This window comes from Chinchilla lanigera, unplaced genomic scaffold, assembly GCF_000276665.1.
Source record: "Chinchilla lanigera isolate Chin_1 unplaced genomic scaffold, ChiLan1.0 scaffold00047, whole genome shotgun sequence".
NCBI lineage: Eukaryota > Metazoa > Chordata > Mammalia > Rodentia > Chinchillidae > Chinchilla > Chinchilla lanigera.
The window spans coordinates 3,923,292-3,950,388 of NW_004955448.1; the positions used below are offsets into that span (position 1 = coordinate 3,923,292).

General features: G+C 33.8%; 1 protein-coding gene across 17 annotated transcripts in view; it reads left to right on the forward strand.

Annotated features, from left to right (window-relative positions):
• Positions 1-27,097, forward strand: part of Mbnl1 (muscleblind-like splicing regulator 1) — a 200,261-nt gene that overhangs the window by 58,430 nt on the left and 114,734 nt on the right. For 10 of the 17 annotated variants that reach the window (XR_001235772.1, XM_013518604.1, XM_013518605.1 and 7 more), the window contains exon 3: positions 11,405-11,458. The exons of the other annotated variants lie outside the window; for them this stretch is intronic. Coding sequence is in view for 9 of the 10 variants with exons in the window: in XM_013518604.1 (XP_013374058.1) it covers positions 11,405-11,458 (54 nt within the window). In the remaining variant the exon portion in view is untranslated. The remainder of the gene's footprint in view (positions 1-11,404; positions 11,459-27,097) is intronic. 17 annotated transcript variants of the gene reach the window in all.

Below are 27,097 nucleotides of genomic sequence, written 5' to 3' on the forward strand. Positions count from 1 at the left end.
TTTTTTTTGGTTTTTCTCCGGTACCGGGAACCGAACTCATGACCTTGTGCTTGCCAGGCAGGCGCTTTTGCCGCTGAGCTAAATCCCCAGCCCCTGAACAATCTTTTTCAGATACCCATTTTTGGATGAGGGAGGGAGACAACTTTAATAGATTATTCTCTTATCAAATTAAGGAAATGCATTTAGAACAACTCAACTTTAATTTCATTATTATATATAAAAGTACTTACAGTTATGTGTGTGTGTGTGTATCCATTGATAAAATTTATCATAGATATATTCGAGATTTAAATATGCTGCAAAGTGTCATGGACTCAAGGGATTGAGTGAGCACTTTTACAATGCCTCTGAAGACTTAGCAAAATATATAGAGTGTGCAAATCTGGTCTTAGAGAGTTCAGATGGGTATACATGGTAAACAAGCAACTAAAAGACTCAGTAAGGTAAAGCAAGTCTCTGGATGCTCACATATGAATTAGATTGTATATGAAGGTGATAAAGTGGTCCCAAAGGTATTCATAATTGCATTTTAGAATACCTCCCGTTATTAGTAGAGGATGTCTTCAACCCAGAAATTGCCTTTGTTGCACCAGTATATACTTTATCATATATTTAAAACAAGTATAACTGCTAAATCCTGGCAAAATATCTGCAAGTTCAGATAAATCATCCAATTTTGAATTAACATTTTAACCTAGTAGTTTCCTAAATGGAGTGTCTTTTACTAAGAGTTTATTTTTGTTTGGTTTGGCTAATGGCATTTCTTAGTATGTTCAGGTTTTGGTAGATTATATCACATTTATGTGTAACTCTACATGCATGTATTCAATGTGTCTTTCAGTGACAGACTGACATAGAAGTTCCTTGTTTTTCCCTAGTATCTTTGAAGGTGAGCTATTGTATAAGGAATAACATGTGCATCAGTGTGTTTGATAGCCAAGTTCAAATTGTATTCCTGAAGCATTACTTCACAACTTTGTGAAGTTTTCCCAGTAAATATGCCAGGATATCATCAACTCCGACATGAATTTTTCTTTAATGAAATTCTCAAAGGCTGTACCTGCTTTGGTAATACTAATAGCTGTATTCAGATGCCTATTTATGTTCTGATAGAAAGTCTTTGAAAAGATTTTTAAGTGAATAAAGGTTTTTTTAAATGATGGAACAAATTTCAAGACATGTTTTGCATTAAACCATTTAAAACGCTAATTCTAGGACTAGTTATTTTGTTTCCTTTCCTAAGATTTTGATACGCTGCATCTTATTTTCTTTTTCTCATCAAACCTTGCTTCACTAAAAACTGATCTAAGGCAATATTGTACTTAAAAATTAGGTTCAAAGTTTAGCTGTAACTCAGACATGTAAAATTACTGAAAATTCCAATTCTGTTGCAAAGCCTCACAACAGTTTCGTGTATAAGACTATTACTTAACAGTCCATTCAGTGTGGGATAAATCTCCCGTTAGAGAATTGTGTGACACATACCCAATTCATGTAAGAGGTGAGACATTTAATGTTTATCAGACCTAACATAGACACCTAGAGACCTACTTCGGGAAGCTTAACCTGTCACTTTCCTTGCTAAGGGTAAGGGGAGGATTTCAGCTACCAACATCGCTAATCCATTACTTTTCATGCTGAGCAATAGCTCTGCCTTCCCACAGACTTAGACAAAGCTTTTTATTTTGTTATAGAGAGATTCTATTGAGGAAAATTTTAGCCTTTAAAAAAAAACTTTAGCAGAATCACAATTCTGTGATTTTAGGTAGGGTAACAGTTTTCTGTACTGGCAGTGAGGCCAAAAATGATGAGAGTCAGTAGAAATGAGTAACTAAATAGATTGCCTTTGACTTAACACTCACATTAGCATGCAGAGACATAAGTAGAAGCAACTGGAAAGGTTTGATAGAAATTCTTTGTTATTTGAAGTATAATAGATTATTATAATTTCTCTGTGAATTTCACTGTGAATGACATTCTAGTGAGAGCTTCTTCTTTACTCAGACTACACGAGACAAACAAAAGTACTTTTGTCTAATAATATTTTTCTTATGAAAATACTACATGCACATCCACCGATAGCATCATCCCTACTCTTTAGAAACATTTTCAAATGATTTCCACTTTAAGATAAATTTGCATTTCTTGTTAGAGATAGGACTTTCTGTACAACAAGAGTTTGAGTTTTGAAACTTACTGACCATAAACTATATAACCTTATATAGTATAATTTGATTAACAGTCTTTCTTAGATATCTTTGAGCCTGGGTGGTCTTTAATCTATGTATTTCTTGTTACTTCTGAGATCTTTCCAGCTTGCTTAATGGCCCGGTTTCAGAACATTTTACTCAGAAATGGTCTAGGCATTTTATTTGTGAAGAATTACATTCAGCATTGACACTTCCCCCTTTCCAGCATTTGGCATAAACAAATTAGGGCTTTATATTTTAGGCAGCTGTGTAGGCCTGTTTGTTGACTCTGTAGTCATCAGAACTCAGGTTCTTTCATCCTTAGTTCCTGAGGAGTACAGGACTTCCAAATTTCGGATTACTTCACAATTGTAAGATGTCCACTGTGGCAGCTGCTGCCATACCTCTATCCTAGAGAGCAGGAAAAGGAAGGGACAAGAATCCATATGCCACTCTGGCCAGTATCCTTTTAACAGAGGTCCTCTGAGTTTTACCCAGTAACTTTCCTTGCCTTTTCACTGGTTGATATTGGCATCAGGATTTCTGGGAATGGTAGTCATTCAGCTATTGTCCCGATTAAAAACAGGCCTCTGGTAGGTAAGATGGAAAAGGAGAATGGACATTTTGGCATGTGGTCAATAGAATAAAAAATTTAGAAGGTTTTTTCCTTTACAGAAAGCTATCAGATATCCTTGGAAAGCACCCAGGTATGAGGCTAATTGAGGGGAGACCACTTCTGAAGAGAAATGTGTCTTTTTTTCTTGACAAACCTGTTACCATTTTGCTTGTCTTGGCTGTTTAAGCCTAGCATATCACAAATGAATTGGTTTTTACTTATATAGAAAAATACAACAGCTTCATTTTTTATTTTCCTAGTGCAATACATATTTATATATCTAGTTACATATTTATAACTTGAATGTAACAGTAATACCTGCATAAAACAGGTTTCAAATGATTTTATATGACAAAAGATTGTGTAGTTACTCTAATTTCCTTTTCTAAAATAGACTTTTTAATTTCCTGTAATAAGTTGTTATATATTGACCATTATTCTATTTCTGTCAATCTTTTCAGTGCTTTTTATGTTTGATAATATTTAGTCCTAACAACAGCTCTTTGAGATAGTTACTGCTGCTACTTCCACTTCACAGATGGACATAGTGAAATACAGAAAAGCCGGGCAGTGGCTCAGTTTGATCAGCTACTAAAGTCTGGACTTTAAGCCTGGTAAACTGATGTCACACCTGCACTTTTAAATACTGTGTTCTAAGACATTGCTTTTAAACCTACGTGTACAAATTATAAGGATTCAGCAAAGAAATCAAAGTGGTTAAGGATAAAAATGAATATCTAATACAAATTTATAGCACAGAGTCTAAAACAGTAAGTGCTCAGAAGTAAGTATATTTTAAATCAACAAATGAATCAACAAGTAAATATAGGATAGTGTTAAGAACACTGGTACCAACCTTCAAATATTCTTTATCTGTTCTAAAATTTGCAACCATATGGGAAAAATATTTTAAATTAATCATCTTACTTAAGTAGCCGCTGATTAAAGTAAATAGTGGCTTTTCAGTATATTAAAAAATAATAATACAAGATGGTTGAGTTGTAGCCTAGAGTAAGTAGTACTGTGAAAATTCTGGTTATTAATTACAAGAGGCTCTACAAAAGTATTCTGAGTACCAGTTTTATCATAATCTTAAGTACTACTGCCTTACTGACCTCAACTGCTTTTGTCAAGCTGTTCCTGTGGGAAGATATATTTTATGTTTCAGTTTAAGTTTCAGTAATTCAACCTGGCCTAATATAGGGGAAGATATATTTTATGCTTCAGTTTAGGTTTCAGTAATTCATCTGCACCTTGTGTGGGGGAAGTGGCTTTTCCCAAACATCTTCTAACCTGTACAGATTTCCCCAACTTCAGCTGTAGTCTGCTCTTATATCCTACGGCATGGCTCAGCAGAAGCAAAGAATAGAGATGGGTGTGGAGAGAGAGGCTGCAGTCTAGAGCTTTCTGTGGGCCCAGCCCCCAGGGTGTGAAGGCTTCTTTACTGATAGGTTTTCCAAGATGCATCCTCCTTTCTCTGTAAGGATTCGCCCTGCTTTTTTTGGGAATATACAACTTTTTGGTCCTGAGTCTGATGAACTGTGGTATTCACTTTCTGAAATTTTTAAGGTGTGGTTGTTTTGGTGCTGTTGCTTTGTAATTACTAGCAGCAGTAGAGAAATAGAGAAAAATATGAAGCTCAAAAGGAAATGTTTTGTTTTTGCTTCCTGGCAATTTTATCATAGTATCATCAAGGGGGTCAGTAAGAAAGACCCAGATATGGGAAGAGAGACATTTAGGAAGTGATAAGGGTGGAGGATTTAACAATTGAGAGAATTCGATGTAAAAATTCTGTTTCAAACTTTGGTGTGTAAGGGAGATATTAAAAGCCCATTCCTTAGGAGCTGGTTGCTAACAACAAGAGGAGAGGTGTGTTAGGAGGCAGCAGCGAAGGAGTTTTGGAGGGGGAATGTCTCAACAGAAACAGAAGGATTGGTGGAAGAGGAGCTAGAGGAAGGGAAGGCAGAATGCTCTGGCGGTTTGTCTTTTCTTTTTCTCTTTCTTCCCTCTCACAAATACTAATTCTAAGACCACAGATGGAGGCAGAAGAGCTGGAAGGAATCTCCACTAAGAGAGTTTCCGTAGCCACAGACCATTAGGCTAAGGCCGCTGTCCTGGGTCATCCCTGGCATTAGGGAACAGCCTATATTTTAACCCAAATCACAATTTTAGACCCAAGAGAATTCTGCTGAAGCTGCCTGACTTTTTGTAACAATATTTAGATTTTTGTCTATGTTAATGTGAGTTTGAGGTTCAACTATTAAGATCTAAGAGCCCCCCGCCACGCGCATACACTCTGTATGCCTCAGTATCTTAAGTTAGAATTTATCTTTTGGAATGGAATCCAGACTTAGTGCTTAGGTATCTGAATTACAGAATCATTTATACTTAAGTCCAGGCTGTCCTCAAATAAGGCAAGAAGCATCTGCAGTTAATAGTTGATAGTAAATTATACAAAGTAAAACATGTAAAATTAAAGTTAGAAAAGCTGAGATGCTTTTCTAACATTTGCAATTTTCTGCACAAGTACAGACATAATCAGTGTTTAGGATCTGCTTGTGATGGATAAATTACATCTGTAATTCATTCTTTTCCATGTTACTGCATGAGACGATAATTTCCTTTGAGATATCTTTGCTCATCTAATATTCTAAAATCATTCATAGACTGAAGATAAGTCTAGTAACATCTCCAAAGCACAGGCAGCTTTTATAACAAAAGTATGTTAGTTTACAAAGTGGGCCAAATTTTAACAAGGGAAGAAGGAGTAGAGAAAAACAGAGCCAAATTTATTGTGCCTGAAATAAAACTCCTCTTTGGTAGATGACATTGTTTTTCATAAAACAGTTCTCTTTTAAGGGAGGCAACCAAGAAATGAACCATGAAGAAATACGTAATGAATTCATTATTTGTATAAAAAAGCTTGTTATGAGAGATCTGTGATCTGAATGAGCTATCTTCTCATCTTATATCTCTTCACAGCTAAGTAGAGACTAATGAAATCTAAAGCTAACCATGAGAAAAAGATTATCATCATGGTTTTATTTGTTGAAGTTTTTTTCACTATTATGAGCTTTTACTGCCAGACATTGCTTCTCATGAATCATAGCAAAGTAATAAGTTGAAAGCAAATGTCCACATAAGAAAACCCAAAATATTAAAAACAAAAACCAAATTTAAACTCTGATGAACTAGAGCCATTATCCATATTAAAAACGAGTCACCCATATTGCAAATGTTTTTATGGTGGGAGCTACTTAACTAGCTCCTCTAATGCCTTTTAAGTTATGATTAAAGTTTAGTAGCTTAATGTATATCATGCACTATATTGGCTTAAGTGTGTAAAGAAATACAAAGTGTGTAAGAAATACAAAATAAGTATGAAATTATTACTTTGTTTCTTGTATTGTTATTGGCTCCTCATGGCTTCTGTAGTTCCTATTAAGGATAAATAATGCTAGAAGACAGATTTTCATGAGAAATATACATTTTGGTGTTAAAGTTTCAATTAAGGAATTTAACAAAATTAAAATTTAAAGTATAAACCACTCTATATCTAAACTGTAAGAAAAGAATCTATTTTTCTTCTCTTTTCTACCATTCATTCATTACCTCCTGTATGCCAGATACTGCAATAGGCAATCCTGATGTAAGGATGTATAAAAAGTTTTTTCCTTTTTGGTTGTTGATAGATAAATGGTTATTATGAGCTCACAAGATTGTGAAAACTACAATGAAGATAAAAATGACTATAAAATAATAAAATATTGTTCTAAACTTTTTTAGTTATGAGTTTTAATATGTCCCAATAGAACACAAATGGGCTCATACAAATCACAAGTAGGCATTAAATATCTTCACATGTACAGGAGAATTTTGTTATGAAATAGAACTATAGACCTTTAGTCTATGTAGGAAGGGCAGTAAATACCAGTTATAGTTACATGTATTAGAATTTCTGTATGGTAAGAGATTTGTACTAGGCCCATTATGAAATTCTAAATTCAGTGAGGTAAACATGAATTAAGTTGATTTTCAGCTAGCACACATGGAATTGTTTAATTTCACTCTTCTGATTAGATCATCATGTATTGATTATATGAAATGTTAATATGCAAATTAAATTGGCTGTACCAGGTTACACAGGAAGTATTTGACCTGAGATCCAACATAGGCAGTCTGTCTTCATAGTTGATGCTTGCAGCCTCTATGTTGTTTAACCTCTTTGAGCTAATAATACTGTGAAGTACTGTATCATGATCTTGTGCAAACAAAAATATAATATTTTAATTATTAGTACATCTGTGTATTTGAGTATACATATTTGGGTATTTTGTTGAGTTTAAGGAGGCAGTACTTTTAAACACATGTGCATTAACATTTTTCTTTATTTGGAGAACCATCCGTTAATAATTGCTAATAAAATTTTTCTCATTTTGGATGTGAAATTTATGTTAACCTGACACTGTACAGTCTAAATCTCATGTCAAGTTGAATTTAAAAATTTGTGTCACACACTGAGAACAAATGTAATAAATCATAACAGAATGTTCTGATTCACACACACGCACACACACATACACAACCATCAGAGCTTTGGGCTTCTAAGAGAATGCTTGGGAGTGAAGCATAAGGGCATAAGATCAGAAGGTGTTTCATTTCATAACTATCTTTGTGGGATTTTTGTTTCCTTTGCTTGAAATACAATGCCTGTTATTCACAGAAGTAGCAGTATCAATATCTATTCCATAAACCATGCAAAGATATTTTGCATGTGGCCAAGATTTCATTCTTGTTTTGTGAGTTTTATTGGCATTTATAATAATACTGGAAACAAAAATATGTACTTACAAACTTTTAAGTCTTTTTAAGTTATACTGTAAGAAGATCAAATTTAGATGAAACTATATGCTGCTTTGATAATTACTTCCTGTTACATATCTTCTTATTGTATGTTACCATTATGTACTTAGGATTTCTAATATTTATTTTAAAACTTAGCTAGGAGAGCTGGGTGTGGTGACATATTTCTGTAACCCCAACACTCAGCAGGCTGAGGTAGGAGGATTACTGTGAGTTCAAGGGATCTAGGCCATATAGTGAGTTTAAGACCAACCTGAACTACAAAGTGAGAGCCTATCACAAAATAAAATAAAATAAAATAAAATGGAAGTAAAATTTTAGTAGTTAATTTTTCTATGCGTGTAGTATTTACTTACTATGCTAATAATGCTGAAATACTTAAATCCAGTAAGTAGAAAAACTTTTTACATGATACATGAATATTAATGATGTTTTAAAAAGTATCTCATATTGTTTTTAAGACTTTTGCTCTATATGCAGTTGAAATAATAATGATCATGTAAATAACTATTGATTACATTTTGTTCAAGGTATGGCACAAAGAGCACGCTCATCCTAAAAGAAATGTGAATGTGAAATTTCTGGGCTTATTGGGTATTTAATAAATAGTAGTTTAAATTATAATCCTGGCCTTTTAAGAGATACCACTAAAATATTACTGTTCATTGTGTGATTTAACATGTGCTATGAAAAATGCATAATTACCACAGACCAGTTAATTTGGTTAATTTTATCTTGGATAAAGGAACAGAAAACTTCAATGCCAGTAGTCGTACAACCAGGGATTCTTTCCTAAAAAGAGTAGCAACAGTTACTTTTTAGCCATTTTTTGAAAAGTGTAAGTTCAGTGAAAGAACTAATTAAAAATTTTTTATAAAATTGCTGCACTGTTTCAAACTTAGTATGTAATTCAAACTTACTTTGTTTCCACAGCCAAATTGATCACAGGGAAAAGTCAGTGCTGTTAACACCTTGTCCTTTGATTTCATTTCTTAGGGCATTTTTGTTGTTGTTAGTTTGTTTTAGCTTTTTTAGCTTTTCTTCTTAACTATTTTTTTGGTGTTTCATGAGTATCTAGATTGACCTCCATATTCTTTTCCTTGAGATGATATTTACAATGAAAACTATTTTAGCAGTTAATTATTGGTGCTAAGAATAATGAGAATATGACTACTAGTCATCTTCACTAAGTCCCCATGTCACCTTTAGAATTTTAATCAAAATAGGATCTTTAGAGAGATTGCACTAAGCCATATGCATACATAATGTAGTCTACACACACACACACACACACACAGGAGATTTAGCTGAGTCTGTGTTTACTTCTACAGGACTCCTAATGACATTGTGACAGTCGCTTAACCTCCCCAAAAGATGATTTCTTCTCTTTTTCTGGTTTTTCTCCGGTACCAGGAACCGAACTCACGACCTTGCGCTTGCCAGGCAGGCGCTTTCTTCTCTTTTTCTGTAATCTTATATTAGTATATGTTTGTAATGCATAATTACATTCCTCTTGGGGAATTAGTACATGTACATATTGCATCTTCATCGTTTTTACTTCCCCTTCCCTCCCTCCAATCTCCCCATCTCTCCTATCCATAGGTCCCCTTCCTAATCCACAAAGTCTAACTTCCTGTTTTCTAGATTTTTATTTTTCACTTTAAATTACTTTTATTTTGGTTTTCTCATATAAGAGAAACAATGTGCTAGTTACCGTTCTGTGTCTGATGAGTCCAATATTTGCTCTAGATAAATCAATTATTGCTCTTTTGCTCAGGGTAAATACCCTATAAATGATAGCCATTAATATTGCTTGTGTCTGAGTACTGGAATTCAATCTAAGTTACCCCTTATTAGAGGAACTTTGCCCTAGGTTAGAATACATGTGACTAGTCATTTTGTATATTGCACTATAGATATCTATGCATTAGTTGACTCCAAAGGACTTTCTAGTGAGTTCATGCCAGCTAGTAACTTTAATACTTTTTCTAGGGTGTGTATAATTGTGCACTATCACATACTTGTTTATTTACTTTCCTGTTTCCACTCACGGGAAAATAACCCCATTAACTCTTACATGTTTATCACTTCAAGCTAGTGTGGGCTAGTATTTGCAGAATAATTCAGTATTTATATTATTGTCTGTGCCTAAAATCCATTTAATAAATGCAGTTATACATGAAAGGAAAAGTAGTTATAACCATCTGCTCCAAATTTAATTTCATTTAAAACTAATGTCTCCTGGGGCTGGGGATTTAGCTCAGCGGCAAAAGCGCTTGCCTGGCAAGCGCAAGGTCGTGAGTTCGGTTCCTGGTACCGGAGAAAAACCAAAAAAAAAAAAAAAAAAAAAACTAATGTCTCCTTAGCTTTATGTTGGTCTACAATAAATCACATATGATACTTAAAATGCTCATTTATTTATATAAAGTTTGTTAAGAGACTCACCTAAATCTTTTCCAAAATAACATTGATGCTTATGCAATAAATCACTGCATAGAGTAGAAGGTTAAATCTTAAAGTCTATTTTTTTCACAATTTTATATGTTCTTCTTTTTATACCTACATAAACCTTCTCAAGTAAAGTACCTACCTCCTTTCTCAAAGTTATAACTAAAGTACCCAAATCTATGATACTTTATCACATCCTCATTTTTTCCTTTCCCTAACACTGAGATGATAGGGACCCAATTTAGCCTTTTGAAATGGTCCTTTTGTTCTAAAATATTTAAAGGCATTTACCTGACTCACAAGTTTGGGACTTTCAGCCTGTTTAGAAGTAGGAAAGTAATGTACTTTTTTTCAGCAAGTAAGAGAAAAGTAAAACAAAGCCCCAATTTCATTGGTTCTTTAGAAATAATATAGCCTGTTATTCATTTCCTATGTCTATGTCTGGATTTTCCTCCACAGTTCCTATAAATATTGTTATATTCTAATCCCGAATATGTGTTATACATTCACTGTTTAATGTACTGAGCCAGGCCACTGCCTTCTTGTTATGATTATGGATTATTCCCATTCTATGCCATGATATGTTGATTGTGCCAGTGAATTAATGATATTATGTTAGATTGGATGAAATAAGTATTCAAAGGAGATAGTTTGTTAATTGTTTGAGTTGGCTATTTTAGTTTTGTAACATGTTGAGAAACCATTAGGAGGAAGTGCAAGAGGACCTCTAATGGCATTGAACATAAAGGTTATTTTCAGCTTCTTGGGAGTTGTCAAAATGGTGCAGTAAGACCTTCCTGGAATTAAGTAGAGAATTGGTGGGTAGTTAGTACAACCATAAAATCTAGAACCTCCTCCCCACCATATTGCTTTGAAAAGATAAGGTAAAACTATTAAATGTTCATGTTATATTGAGAACTCATGTATAGTTATAAATAGTTGCATATTGAAACTACTGATTGGATTTATCAGTAGGAGTAACAAAGGAGTAACACACATGTCTGTTGGTACTCAGATTTTGAGGTGGTTGCAGAGGGAAAATTAAACTAAAGTATGAAGTTAAGAATCAAATGAATCTTCTTAATTTTTGTCTTTTTTGTTTCATATTTCATAGTTTTAAACATTTTTTCATGTAAAAATATTTGAGGTAAGGCTGTTTACTTGGTATATGACATTGATAGTTTGAGTTTCCAAACTTTAGGCACTTCACAGTGGATGTATGAAAACCAGCCTTCAAAATGAGATCATGGTGCCCTGATCTGCTAATGAATGTTACCTTTTGTTTTAGCAGCGTGTTTGGCTGCAATCCACGGAAAAGTTTGTATTTCCCATCAGTTCCAAGGTAGGAGCCAAACCAGAGTTAAAGAAACATTTTTCAGCCAACACGTTTCTATAGATAATATCAGCAGTGAAAACACAGTCTTACACCTATTTTCCTGCTTGCTGTCTCGCACACACATATGCACACACTCATACACATGTGTACACTTCTTAGGGAAATACTGTATTAGTAAAAATATCAAAACATAATGAGAATTCTTCCTATGTTAGTGAACGTGTTCCTTATTAATTCTTTTTGGTCATGTTATGGTCCTTAGTTTTGTTTGATTTTTTAAAAAATGTTTTTGTTTCAAGATGGATTGATTAATCCCTCCCAGGGCTTTTTGATTTGAAACCTTTTCTATCTGTGGTTTATTTTGCTAGCATATGGATTTTGAAGAATGAGGAAACATAAGCCATTATGATCAATTTTTTTTTGCAGTGCGTATTCAAATGCTTGCCTCAAAAGGCCTCTCATTTCAGAATTTTAATGATAAAAGTATGCAAGGGCAGCTTTGGAAGTAAAGTGTGAGAGAGACAGGGCCAGTTGCACCACTTTGTTAAAAATCCCTACTAGATCCACACCTTTCCCTTGCCTAGTAATCAGCCACGCCAACAGTAAGATCCACTTTATTCCATGTCAGTCAGCAGCTTACATGGCATGCCCACAGTGTGGTGAGCAGTGTCTCGGTACTTTTCCGGGTTTCCTGTGCAAAGCAAAAGAGAAATGGAAAACTATATTTGTTCTCCTACTCCACTGTCACCCTACCACCTAGACTTACTTCATTGGAATCTCTAAGCCAACTGAATTACCAGATATATTTCGTAAAAGCTGTGTGTACCTGCTTAACAACCATTACTTTAATACTACTGAGTGGTTCAGGGAACCTAGTATTTTTGCCATGACTTCCCAGTCTATGTAGAAGGTGTATTTATCTCCTAAAGGTAAAACCATCTGGAAATTTTCACAACCTCTAGGTTTTCATATAGGTTATCTTTTCTTACTGGCTCTGTGTGTAAATTTTAAAAACAAAATAGCCTTCTCACCTACTTAGTAATTTCTTATTAATGGAGAGAAGGTAAAATAATTGTCTCATTAGTGTCTCCACTGTCTGACTCAAAAATTTTTCTTTTGTAAGACCATTTCCTATGACTTTTGTCGCCTCATTCTTCAAAATGGAACTTGAAATATGCTAATTGTAGTGAGCACTAGCAGGTCTCCATTTAATGCAAATCTTTCATTTTGAGAATTTAAAAATTCTCAAAAGTTTTTCAAAAGAATGTAAATTTCCAATCACCACCTGGTGTGACTTTTTAACTGTTCTATTTTTATAAAGATTTTCATGTTTTTACATATTTTATTATTCCAGATAACTCCATGCTAAATTATCACTGCATAACTCTAATATCTTCTCCTTGAATTTCTAATCAATCTGAAAATTTTGTGTTATCTATTTGTTTCTTTTTTGTAAGAATCTTTTTGGTTTATGCCTTGTACTTTAGGTAACTATTGTGAAGATAACGATACACAGTATAATAACTTACTATTCTCTTATTACTTTGTTATGAAGCTTTATTTTTTCATAACAAAAAAATGGTACAAAAGGTTTCTTATATAACATGATATCCTCAGAGATAGTAAAAAGATAGATTGGCTAGTGTGGACATAGTGTTGCAAAATAGCAACTCATGAAAGTAGCTCTAACACTCCGCAAAGATGTTTCTTTAGAACGTCATACATAAATTATGTGTGTTGTTTTAGGAAACAGAGAAGATTAATGGTCAGCCTTAGCCTGTAGTATATTTTGACAGCATGAATGAGTCAAGCCAGCAATTTTCCAGAGTGTTTAATAGTACAAAGGAAAGAGTTTCTAAGGAAGTCATATTCTTATGACTAGCTGAAAAATATATTTCCTTAATAATGGTCCTAGAGAAAAACAGGTTACTACTGGAAGAAAAAGGAAATCCCAAGGTCCATGTATTCTGACAGTGATTTGATCACTAAAATGTGTCAATCTTATGACAGGTCTCTTTGAAATGATACTGCTTAATGTTTTCCAGATTATTTCAGGAATGTTGCCTTGAAATTCAGTAAAAAATTGTGTAGCACCACTAAAAGTTTTATTTCAACTGTCATGTTGGAATTAGATTTTATTTTTTGAACTGTTTTCTTAATTCCAGTAGCATAAGTAAAATTGCATCAGAGTAAACCTAAAGTGTTTTAGATTTATAAAATTACTGCAGATTTATTCTCCTATGTGGTTCAGAACTACATTTGAATTAAAATAACACTTGATTGATAGAAAATCATTTGTGAGTTTAGAGATTCTGTTGTAGTTTGAAAAGATGCATTGTCCAGCAGCAAATATTCACCCAGAGACATAGTGCTTAGTGTGAGCTTGATGGATTCAAACTGCTGGGTTTATCATTACTGCATAGATCTTTGGAAGGACAGGCTGCAAATCTCATTTCTAAGCCATGACCAGCTATTATGTCAATTTGAAAAGCAGAAATAAAATCAATATACATTTCTACAAAAAAAAAAAAACAAAAAAACAACAACAACAACTCCATGAAGTCTTTTACAGGCTACAGCCAGCTCTTAAATTATAATATTCTGGCTAGTTAAATTCTCCTGATTATTGTGATTTGTCAGTAACAGGTTACTATTTAAAACTTGTAATATAACCTAGTAACTTTGTTTTTCTTTGCCCTATTGGAAGAGCCTCCAGCATTCTGAAGGGATCTGAAAAAGAATCAAGATGAAGTTGTGGTCCCACTCAGGGTTTTTCTAGTGTACCTAGGGTAATGGATATAGAGGCAAATCACTGAATACTCAAAGCCCCAAATGATTAAAGCTTTATAAAAATGTAAGGGCAAAAACTTAGTAAATTTAGTTCCATTGGAAAATTGACAATTCTGCTTTCATTTAAGATTTTTTCTTTACAATTTAAAAGGTTTTTCATGTAATGTTTAAGGGCCTCTTCTTTCTTTGCCACTTTCTGCATTGAACTCTAGTGGTCCAAGGAGTGTTGGAATTGCACTTACAATAAGCTTTAGAGATGATGTCATGCCGTAACACACAATTTACAGATTAGGAGACAGGATTGGTAAGGATAGGGATTAATCATATTCATAAAGATCTCAGTTCACCTGGGCTTTTAAAATATGACTGCTGTATTTGATAAGTCAAAGAAAAAAGCTAAAATATGCTGTTTTCATTGCATGAAAATAGGATACTGACACACCTGACAGGTGAAAATAGCTATTAGAGTCTAAGTGAAAAACTTTCTTCACTGTTTTTGTTTTTGTTTTTAAGACAGGGTCTCACTATGCAGTTCAGGCTGGCCTTAAACTCACTTTGTAGCCCAGGCTGGTCTCGAACTTGCAATGATCCTCCTGCCTCAGCCTCCCAAGTGCTATTACAGGCGTGCACCACCACACCAGGCGTTCTTCACTGTTCTGATCCTTGCTTACTGGTGGCATTAAAGATTTATACCATGTTTTGCTCTTTAACAATAGATTCTCAAAAAAGACATGCATATGTATCATCAATTATAACATTTCTTAATGTGCAGGACAGAATTAAGATTTAAAATTTAAAGTAACTACCTTTTTAAATTCTATATGGCCAGTTGATTTTTACAGAATGTTCTTTTGATTTTTGCAAACTCTGTCCCCTGTGGACAGCCTATGGTTGCACTTGAGAGAAGAGTTTAGTTCTTTGTTATTTGTAAAAGTTCTTCATGTCCTGTGGTCACCACGTGAGACATTATTCAGGAAGTGAAGTATTTTCATTTTCTCCAGTTCCTTACCTTTTAAGTATTATAGAATAAATCATGTTGGATTTTAAAATCAGTTTTTGTATTTTCCTCCTGTAGTTCATAAACTCCTTAGGAATGGGAAACTTATATTAATAACCTTTGTATTTATGATGTTTCATATATCCTTGGCATGAAGTGTTTAGTGGATTTAAAAGAATGTTCCTTCCTGACCGTCACCAACAATTATGAGCTGATTTTTTTGTGTGTGTGACAGGATCTCACTATGAAGTTCCGGCTGGTCTTGAATTCACTTTGTAGCCCAAGCTGGCCTCAAACTTAGCAGTGATCCTCCTGCCTCAGTCTCCTGAGTGCTGGGATTACAGGTGTGCACCACCAAGCCCGGCTCTGAGCTGATTTTTTAAATTCACTATTAGAGAATTTCTTGTTATGTAATGGGACATTTGTTGAATAACAGTATATAGCTACTCATAAATTTTTCTCAAAGGAATCTAGCACCTTTTATTATGGTAAGATTCATCCTTTTAATTGAACAGGCACAGTGATGGATTGTTTATATTTCATTAGTGTAAATTTCTGCAGCAAGCCTTTATTTGGACTCATGCCATATTTTGTATGTGATCTTATGCAGGCAGCACATGGATATCTGGTCAGACTTCCTGATACAATGGCCATCTGCACATATACAGCCCACATCTCAGTGAGGAATCTTGAATTAGTCTTTGTAGAGGCATGATATATGGTTATTTTGGTAACAGTATTAACTCCCTGTTCATAAGAGTGCTTCCCTGGGAAAGTATTTGGCTTTCACATGGAATAATTATTTACTCTTTAAAGGTTGTAGAAGGAGAAATAATACTACTGAAATAATAGAGCTGTCATTTTTTTTTCTTTTCTGACTCTTGAGAAAAGCTTTGTTTAGTGTTAGTGTTCATTATGAGACGAGCATTCTGGAAACCAGCAGTACTGTAATTATTATTGTTTTCAGCATAGAACTAATGACACTAACCAAGAGAAAGTCTTTTGTAGAGAGATTCATTTTCCTTTGTTACACTAAATTTATCCACACTGTAATTTTAGAAGAGTCTACATTTTATCTTCCAAGTATGACTGTTCCATAGTGTTGCAGATCTTCAAGCTGAGGTGGAAAAGAGATTCCCAACTTCCAAAAAGCATGAATACATATGTTCTGCAAATTATTAAGCTGATGATTATTTTTTTCCTCCAACAAATTTTAGGAACTGTATGATAAAAGCTACATTTGAAAACACTGAAAAGTTCTAGAGAATAAAAAACGTCTTCCAGATTATGTGTTGGTTGCAGTAGTACTAGCAATTAAGTATTTAATTGAGGAGAAACCTACATTTATCCACTTTGAAGAAGGATCATCAGGAGGGATTAAATTTTAGTACTTCAGCCTCATTAAGGGTAGAGTGGAGTAATTAGGTCTGTAGCTAGTAACAAATGCTAAGCCACAAAAAATGCTGAGTCACTACTTCAACATTGAGATATGCTATTTACTGAGCCTTACTGGCTGCATTGAAGGAGCACCATAATTTGTAAAAGTCATCTACTTCAAAATAAGTTTCGCTGCTCCATTATTTTAGATTTGACCTGCTATTCTGAAAATAGCATGCATTTTCAGAGATGAGATGCCTTATAATAATTGTTTAAAAATTCAGACTTTTTAGAGTATCTGCCCTTTGCAGCAGCAGTACTTCATGTCTTCAGCAGTGAGCCTTTTGTTCTTCGGTTGCTTAAAACAGATAAGCATAGTAGGGGAGACCTTGGTACACCATGGTGATTGTTAATTACAAGGCTAGTCTAATTTTCTAGTCTTACAAGTTGGGAAATACTTGAAATGCTCACCAGATAGCAGTTTGAACCTGGTAGCCCATTCTTCATCATCAAAAATTTTAGGGATTTGGTGTCAGTAACTCTGCCTTTGTGTATTTCAGTCTTTTTGCTTATTTGTATTGGATACGGTGGCATATTAATTTCAAAAGAAAATATAATCAGATCTGCTCTCAAACTGGAAGAAATTGTGTTACTTGTTTTGCCCTGAGGATTTTTTGTTTTTGTTGTTCTTTCTTTTTAAAATCTGGACTTGGGGCTGGGGATTTAGCTCAGCGGCAAAAGCGCCTGCCTGGCAAGCGCAAGGTCGTGAGTTCGGTTCCCGGTACCGGAGAAAAACCAAAAAAAAAAAAAAAAAAAAAAAAAAAAAACAAATAAAATCTGGACTTACTAGTTTTCTGTTTTTGTTTTTGTTTTTTTCTTTTTCTACTAAAAGAATCTCTTGGTTCCTAACCTACAGCCTGTTCATTTTTATTTTAGAAAAGTCAAGTGGTATCACTATAGTATAGAAATTTAAAATAAAACTGAAAAAATAAAACATTGTCGTATGTTATTTTACTGCATTCAAACACAGTGACAGGAGGAAATACATTAAAACTCTGCCATGCTGCTATTATAGATTTTTGTTAGGTTTTTGGAAGCTTTTAAACAAAGGCTATGTCTTAGTCATCTATGAATACCGCCTACGCATAGAACTACCACATCGTAGGCTTTCAATAAACATCACTTGTGTGTAATTTAGGTGGGATGGTATATGGAATATCATCAGAAATAGTAGCTCCTGACCAATGCAAAAATCTTCCTTGTCCCCATCCCTAAGATTAAACAAAAACTAGTCATTATAGTTGTAAATTAGGTCATATATTTTCATTAAACATTAATACAGTCACCTATTTGAAAGGTAGTGTCAAATACATGAACAGTAACCTGTGTAGAAATATGTAGTCATTTGGCTTCAGTCTGTTTTCAGTTTTAATTATATCACAAAATCACAAAGTTTTTTTTTAAAAAAAACTATTCTCAGTCTTGGGCTGGAAAAACTGTCAATTTAGTGAAGTAATAAAATTGGTTCTTTTACATAGTAGGCAATACTATTGTTGATTGATTCTTTTTTTCATCTTTAATCACTAATTCCGTGAGTTTTTCTCCCTAAGGCAGTGGACTGAAAAAGTGACATTTTTCTGCCATTTATAAGCATTACAAGTAGAAATCAATAGTTAAATTGACTAAGTAGATGATTTCTGTGCTCTACCATTGAGACAAGAAGAACACCAGAAAGCAACAGGTTTAGATTCTAATAAGACTCAAAAGCACCTTTCACATAAAGATTTAATAAAAATAAGACAGTGCTAATGAGTTGCATTTCTTTTATGACGCCTATTAAGTCATAGGATTTGGGTTCTTGACAGCTAGATTCAGTAACAAATCAGCAAGGGATGTGCTACATACCAAAAATAGGACCTAGTATTTTTACGTTATGTCTAAGCAAATTTGCATAGAATTTGTCTTTTTTGCTTTGTGGATTACTGGTTGCTTCTCTTTTATCATTGTCTTTGCATTCCATGTAAAAGATGCTATGTATAATTTAAAATTTATCTATGTATACTTACTCATTGGATACATTAAATGATAAAGGAACTTTATAAAGTGATATAATCAGTATATTAATTCTAATGTCCTTTTATATATGTATAAATTTATTAAACTTATTTACTATTTACTGAATGCTTTTTATGTGCATAACACAATGTTTCTAAAGCTACAGAGTAAATATAGCTTGAGCTTCCTTTTGTACAAACATCTGTATATATATGTTCATTAAATGTTGATAAATTAAAGGGGTATACACAAGTGAAGAATGGTTTCTATGATTGGCTTTGTTTCATTTTCCCTTACCAATATTCATTCAGTACCTTTTATGTTGCATATGGTTTAAAAACACAGAACGTACAAATATAATCCCCCTGGATTTGTTTGCAGTGTCTACTCCTGACCTGTATCAAAAGTTTCTTTTAACTGTACTTTCATTTTTAACTTCTCTATTTAGAAGTAAATCCTCATGTCCTCCCTGAGGGCAGAGTAGTTTAGTGGGAAATCACTTACTAATCACAGTTCATTAATCACATTTAAAAAATACTTTTTAAATGTCAACCATCATTGGTAGAAACTGTGTACTTCCTTCAAGAACTTCTGAAGTACTTGTTCATCATGATTTCCTTTCACAGAGTACATTATTCTCCTTAGGAGTTTATTAATTGCAAATGTAAATTGACTATTATTTGTATAGTGTCCTGTAAATAACAGAGATAGCAGTTGCACTTCCTCTTTGATTTACAGGATCTTCTTCCTCACCTAATAATTTAACTCTCTGCCTGTGTATGCAGGAATTGGCTCATAAGATTCAGTGATATATTGTTGGTAGCTTAAAATTGGGTACAAGAAGAGTATTTACACCACGGAAACTGACAAATACTATGACCCAGTGGCCTGTTCTTCTCCAGAGAGCCAGTCACAAAAACCTTATCTGCACTCACTGTAGTGTTCTCTGTCCTTTAAGAAAGCTCTACGTGGAGTAGCCATGTTGAGTTTTATTTCCAGATATTTCCTTCCTGCCTTGTTGGAAATACTGAAACATCATCCACTATACCACTTGCCAGCTGATTGACTCAGTAAGTTACTTAGCCCTTCTCTACGATGGTGTTGTTATCTGTAATACAGGGATAATAGTACTTACCTGGGCTTGATATGAGGTGGAAGAAGAGATGTTCTTATCTCAATGTATAAGCATAATGCCCAGGTGTACTATGAGAATTCAGATAATGCTACCTCTTATTTCTCTGTGCATTAATTGAGTCACCCCCTCAATTAATCTCTGTGATTAATTGAGTCATACCATCCGTGGAGGTATTTCCAGGACTTCTCTTCCTGCTCTTCATGGATACCATAGTCTTCAGGTGCTCAGATTCTTTATATAAAATAGTGTTGAGTGCTTTTAAGCTCAGCTGGTGTAGAGGCTGAGACGTAAGGATGACAATTTAAAGGCAGCAGGGCAATTTGGCAAGAAGACCCTGTTTCAAATCAAAAGTAAAAAGGTCTGGGAATGTAGGTCATTTATGGGTTTGATCTTCACACACACGCACACACACGCGCACACACAAATTGTTGTGTTTGCATATAAACTATGTGCTTCCTCCTGTATACTAGTCTCTGGATTCTTTATAGTACTTAAACTCAATATAAATGTTATATGAAGTGTTATAATACTGTATTACTTAGGCAATGTAAACTTTGGTATGAATATATCACTGTAATATGATTTATCTCTTTTAGGAAGATACCTCAAAGGGGAATACGTGGATCAAATGAAATTTCTATTGTTAGATTTTTGAGAAACTTCCATAGTAGTTGTACTAGCTTACATTTCTATCATGGATGTAGAAGTGCTCTTATTATACCACAGCCATGCCAGCATTTGTTATTATTTGATTTCTTGATGATTGCCATTCTCTCTGGAGGAAGTAGGAATCTCAGTGTTTCCAGCTGCATTTCTCTAACGACAAGTGATGAATATTTTTAGTGTATTTATTGATGATCATTTGTACTTCTAAGAAGTGTCTATTTATTGTAGTTGCCCATTTTTGAATGGATATTTTACTCTGAGGGCTCCAATTTTTTTAGTTCTTTTTTTTTGTTTTGTTTCGTTTTCTGGTACTGGGAATCAAACTCGCGACCTTGCGCTTGCCAGGCAGGTGCTGTGCTGCTGAGCTAAACCCCCAGCCCCTTTTTAAAAGTTCTTTTATATTCTGGATATTGATTATCTGTCCGAGATATAGGTGGTAAAACTTTTTTTCCTTTTCTGGAGGTTACTTCTTAACTCGGTTGTTTCCTTTGCTGTGTAGAAGCTTTTTAAATTTGATGTAATCCTATTTGTTGATTCTTGCTGTTATTTCTTGTGCAATTGCAGTTCTATTCAGAAAGTCCTTGCAGACCAGAATGACTTCAAGAGTTTTATCTATTTTATCTTCCAGGAGGTTAAGTGTTTCTGCTTTAATATTTAGACCCTTGGTCCATTTTGCTTCTAGTTTAGTATATGGTGAAAGATATGGCTCAAGCTTCAGACTTTGGCGTATGGATAGCCAGTTGTCCCAGCACCATTTGCTAAATAGGCTTTCTTCCATTGTATATTTTTGATCCTTTTGTCAAACATGAAGTAGCTCCATATGTCTGGTGTTGTTTCTACATCCTTTATTTTGTCCTGGTGATCTACTTGTCTGTTTTTGTGCCAATAACATGTCATTTTTATCACTGTAGTGTTGTGATATAACTTGAAGTCAGGTATTGTCACGCTTCCTGCTTTGTTATTAGTGCCTGGGATTGCTTCTGCAATTCTAGGTCTCTTCTTTAACTGACATTTTGTATGTATACATTGATGTATGCATCAATCAATATTTTACCCATTTTGTTTCATGACTTTCTACATACCTTTTGTCCCAGAAGTGTTAAAAAAAAGTTTCACCTACCTTATTATTTTACCTATATAAATGTTTCAGTAGTGTCCCAAAGAGATAAGAACTTGTTTTAAATATAACTCCATTTCCAAATATTAAAATTGATAAAATTGTATCATTACTCACTATTGAACTTTTTCTACAAAGGAAAAAGATAGCATGTATTTTGTATAAGTGTGTTTTTCAGGTCATCATCTAAACAAAACCTGCATATTCTGTTTGGATGTTACGTTTTAAAAGAGTATTTTACTTTAAATAATTCTTTGCTTTCTTCTTATACCTTTGTTAAAAAAAATCAAATTATTATCTTGAAAATTTCTGAATTTAGCTCACTGCTTCTCTGTAGAGTCATTTATTTTCCTCTTTCATTAACTTTTCTGTAAACTACAAATTAAAGTTGGATTAATGTTGTTGATTATTATTTGATGAGGACAGACTTTTAAAAGGTTCTGTGTCCTTTTTATTACATCATAATAAGAGAGTACAATTTCATTTATCCCCATTTATCACGTTGCTAAAATCTATCATAAATTCAAGTCAGTGTGGGTCATCCCCTGTGACTTGTGTACCAGGGTTGGACCCAAAGGTTTTTACTGCATTGCTGATCTTCCTTTTCTTACTAGTAGTAGGAATTGAACCCAGGGCATTGCTCATGCTTGTCAAGGACCTTGCCACTGAGCCGTATCCTATCCCTTCTTGTCTTTTATTTTGAGACTAGATCTTGCTAAGTTGCCCCGGCTGGTTTTGAACTTGAGATTCTTCTGTGTCAGCCTCCCAAACAGCCATTGTGGATCAGTTTGTAGCATGTTTTTTTGGGGGAGGGGGATTGTGAAGTGATGACTTTTAATTATATCATTTCTCTTACATTCATTGCCAGAAATTCTGTAAGGAAATATTCTTTAGTACAATTTGGCAACTCCAAAATATAATTTATGTTGAAAAAGTAGGGAAAATGGATAATGTGTTTTAGAATCAGATACTAACTTCCAATGTAAGGTATAAATAAATTTATACATATGTTCACAGTATTCTAATAAATGAAAAATACTTTTGGGAGAATTCTTTGACTTGATCATTCTAATATTTAACTCATGTATTAATTTTAATAACATTTCTCATGGTGCCAGGAGTTTTTTTCTTATCGTAAATATGCTTCTGTATGATTGAATGTATTCAGTCAGAAGATACTTATTGTTCATCTTTTTTTGTCAAGTACTGTGCTGAGGATGTAGACATAAGTCCTACCTTTCTCACAGAATAAATTGTTTTCTGCTTGTGATGTAATTTTATAAAGAAAACAGGCTATACATGATTTTTGTTTAACTTACTATACTATTTGGCTTTATATGGTATATCTTTTAAGTATTAGTATTTCAGCTGACTTTAGTTTTCTTAACCTTTATATCTAAAATGACAGTGAGGGCATTTGGAAGCTCAGTTGTCCAGGTGGACCTCAAGAAACATCATCTGTCTAAGGCTGTGTGTGACAATAAAGGAAGTTTTAGTTTATTCACTTACTTTGAAGAAGGTAAGAATTACAGGGAAAAAAGAGAATCTTCATAAGACAAAGTAAATGAGAAGTTCTTGTGCTGTTTTAATAATAAGAATTTTAAATTTATTTGACTTCTATTTTCAGAAACTAAGGGTAAAATTTTACAGTCATTGTCTTCTACACTGTGTTTTGTCAGTATTTTCAAAGGTGTTTTGGATTTTAGGAAATGTATAATTTTTGAAAGCTGTGAACACCTTCTTGTATGGATACCAGTGTAAATTGAACTAGTAAGACTTCCTTTTATCCATGGATCCTATAACTATAATATAATATTTATAATACTGACAATATTGAATTCACTAAGAAATAAACTATATCAACCTAGGGTGAGGATTTATGCTGTTGTTTTGTTAGTCATGTGATTCTCTCTTGTGGATTTTAGAAGGTATTATTTCCAATTTAAAAGTCTTCTAGATGTTTTCTGTAGAACAGAAATTCAGCTCCTGTTACTCATGTTCAGATACTGTAATATAGCAGTTGTAATTCTTGAAATTTAGGCAGAAGTCAAATTTTAGTATAAAGTTTATTTTACAGTTGCAAACTAAAGAATAAGGAAAGCTTTATATTGTGCTCATAAACCTATGATAACCTGTTTTATGATGTTACAGTGAACTGCTAGGGAGAAAGCGATCTGTAAAAGGAGTGGTATTCTGTTTGCTGTGCTGGAGTACCTTATCAGGAAATTCGAAAGGAGGGGAAAAAAAAGCCAAGTCTTTTAATTGTGACCTCTGGTAGCTCTTAAGGATTAGACTGAATTTAACTTTGAAGATCAACAAATGGGTATTTATTTATGTCCACAGAAAGATTAGTGGAATTTTTGACTTGAGGAAATGGCTTCGTCTGTATAGCACAAAAGTTGACCAAAATGTTTGTGAATACATAAATATTGACTATTTTAATCTGGTGAAAGCGGAAGGCTAACACCAAGGAGACCGTAGTAAAATTCTAAAAGGAGATGGTGAAAAGCAAACATTATGCAACATGAAAAGAATAGCAGGGGAAAAACTGACAGAGTAGAATAACAGGAAGATTAGTCACTTCTGGAAGAAAAAAAAAGGTAGGGGGCGGGAGAAGAATTTTAAAGAGAAACTGGACTGAAAGTGCCAGTGCTAAAAGGCAAATGTGAGCTCATTTGGGAAAGAAATTTAGCTTTAAAAAGAAATCCTGGTAGCGTTTAATATCAAAACATAAAGTTTGCCCTAACAGAAAACAGAACGAAAATAGGGTAAATTTTCTGTTAGGGATTAACAAAGCCTGTAAAAATAAAAGAATGCTGTTTACTCTTTAGTGAAACTGACTTGGTATGGCTCAGACAGCAGTGTCAAATGTGAATAAGAAATATATATTTCTTTCAAGACAAGCTGAAATTCTATTATTATCAAGTGTTAAATATAAACAAAATCATTCCAGTTGTATTATATGCATGCTATTCAGACTGAAATAATTTTTAATTATATGGTACATTTATCTGACAACTAGAGTAGCAATCCCCAAATAGTTTAAGAATAATTTTTGTAAAATTTTACAAATATAAATTGCAGTTCTCTGCAATATGAAAAGATTTACCAATCCCTGTAACTCAAAACAAGAAAGTAAAAATCCAAGTGTGGACTGGGTGTCTGTGTGTGTGTGTGTTGGCAGAGTCCCATTAATCAGTATAGTTCCTGCTCAAGGTGTGGGGGAGATTTTAGGTACAGAAAATATTTTCAACAACTGTGTTTTCATCTGTCAAATGGGAATAATATACCTGCCTGAAAACTGTAGTGATTATGAACTGAACTAGTAGACATGTGCACATATCTCGTGTGGAGATAGTATTTTGTCCCCGTAATTAACAACCTAATAGCCAGGTATGGAACACAGGCTTGAATGATACGTTTGCAGCTGACACATGGTAACATGGACAGTTGTGATGAAACTCTTATTCATGCCTTGGCTGTTCATCGTGTCACTTCGTGGGTTATGTGTGAGTCCATACCTGACAGATTAAAATGCTTCTCTTGGCTATCCGTTAGTAACCTGGGTACCTACAAAAGTGTATAAAATACATTTTAAATAAAGGAGATAACCCTGGGGTTATGTACACATGGTGCTAGAACAAAATCTACTCATTTTTCTATCAGGAAAACATATATATACTATTTTCATTTGAGAAGAAAAATAATTTATGCATGTTGAAATAAATTAATTTAGTTTAGAGACCCAAGATTTATTTTATGTATCAACCTGAAATATACCATTCTGTGTCACTGAATTTATGGAAATGCAGTAAGCTATTCCTCTTGTTTTTGTTATAAATTGCAACACTTTTTAAAGAAAATATTTTATTTTAAAGAAAATAATAATAATAAAAAACAGAAGCAAAATACCAACAACATAGACAAAAACAAAACAAAACAATAAAAATGATACAGCGTTTCAGAACAAAATGACAGGAATTAACAGAGGTTGTTACATTACATATTGTTATCTTCATCTTCAGTGAAGTTACTCAGATTAAGAAAGCAAGATACGTCAAACCATTAAAGAGAATAAAAAATAAAAACACAACAAAAAAATTAGAAATGATACAGAGTTTCACTAGACAAGATGGTAGGAATGGTTGTTATATATTGTTGTCTTCAAATTGTTCAACAGATATAAAAATTTTTATGAGTGTTTTTTCGTAAAATTTGCTGAGGTATGTTCCAACTCCTGCACAGAATACTGAGGTGGCACAAACACCAAATACTGTTCTAAAAACACTATTTCCCCCTTTCTCCTCCTCTTCTTCTGCTCTCCCTTTTGTCCCCCTAGGAATAACTGAATAGGAAATGTTTATTTTCCAAATTACAGAAATATGTTATCTCAAACACTGAAAGTACTTCCTTTTCCTGGTTTGGAAACACTAAGTCATACTGAGTCACTTGTGCATTTTCTTTGGCCAATTTTATTTAAAGCATGAAATTGTGAGGACAGAGTGACTCAGGAATTTGTAATGCATAATTAGACTTTTTCACTTTTAGGTCACTAGCTCATATATAGATGGTAATTCCCACACCCCCCACTCTGGGAGGCTGAAGCAGGAGGATTACAAGTTCAAGTCTAGCCAGGGCAGTTTAGTGAGTCCTTATCTCAAAATTTAAAAAGTAAATAAATAGATAAAGAGACAGATACATAACTCAGTGAAAAGACCCTGGGTTCAGTCCTCAGTATTTAAAAAAAAAGTTTGGATTGTTCAGTTATCAGGAAAAGCTGTGGAGCTCACTATAAGCTCATGTGTTCTGACCTAAATTGTGCCTTAGCATTTGTGTTTATCACTTTATTTATTGACAGATAAAACCATATTCAAGAATAGATAGGTAGGAAAGTGGAGACCCAGATCACTCGTAATATCTGATGAATAATAAGCGCCTTTACTTTGTCTTGTGATGTATTACTTCCATTATCATTCGAAAAGGAAAGTGTTGAAATGATCAGAAACCTATACTTGAATGTTGTTAATTGCCCTGTCATTAACACTAGGAGGAAATAAGAACTATAACTTCAACGGCTAGGGTGAAAACTCAGATGTATAAGTCTATACGTGTATGTCTGTGTCCATCTATATCCAGAGCATTTATTTGGGTGAGTGCATAAGTGAGTCATGATTTTTCCCAGTCTAATCACTTAGGAATGCCAAAGTCATAAGAGTTATGATTCATCTTTTGTGGAAACCTATGAGATTACTTTGATTTTCTCTTCTGAAAGATGTCAGGATATGCTTTTTAGAATTTCTGAATAATTTTTGTATAAATTAAGTGTTAATATTGGAAGCTGAGACAGACTTAAATCTGTTGTCAGCCAAAGAGTAAATCATGCTTATGAGGGTATGACATGTAACACCATTACTCAGGAAATTCTGCAAAGAAGGCAGTTGTCTAGAAATTGGATACAGAATTGTCATCATCTTTTTATGGTAACTTTTGATTTTAAAAATAGTTGGG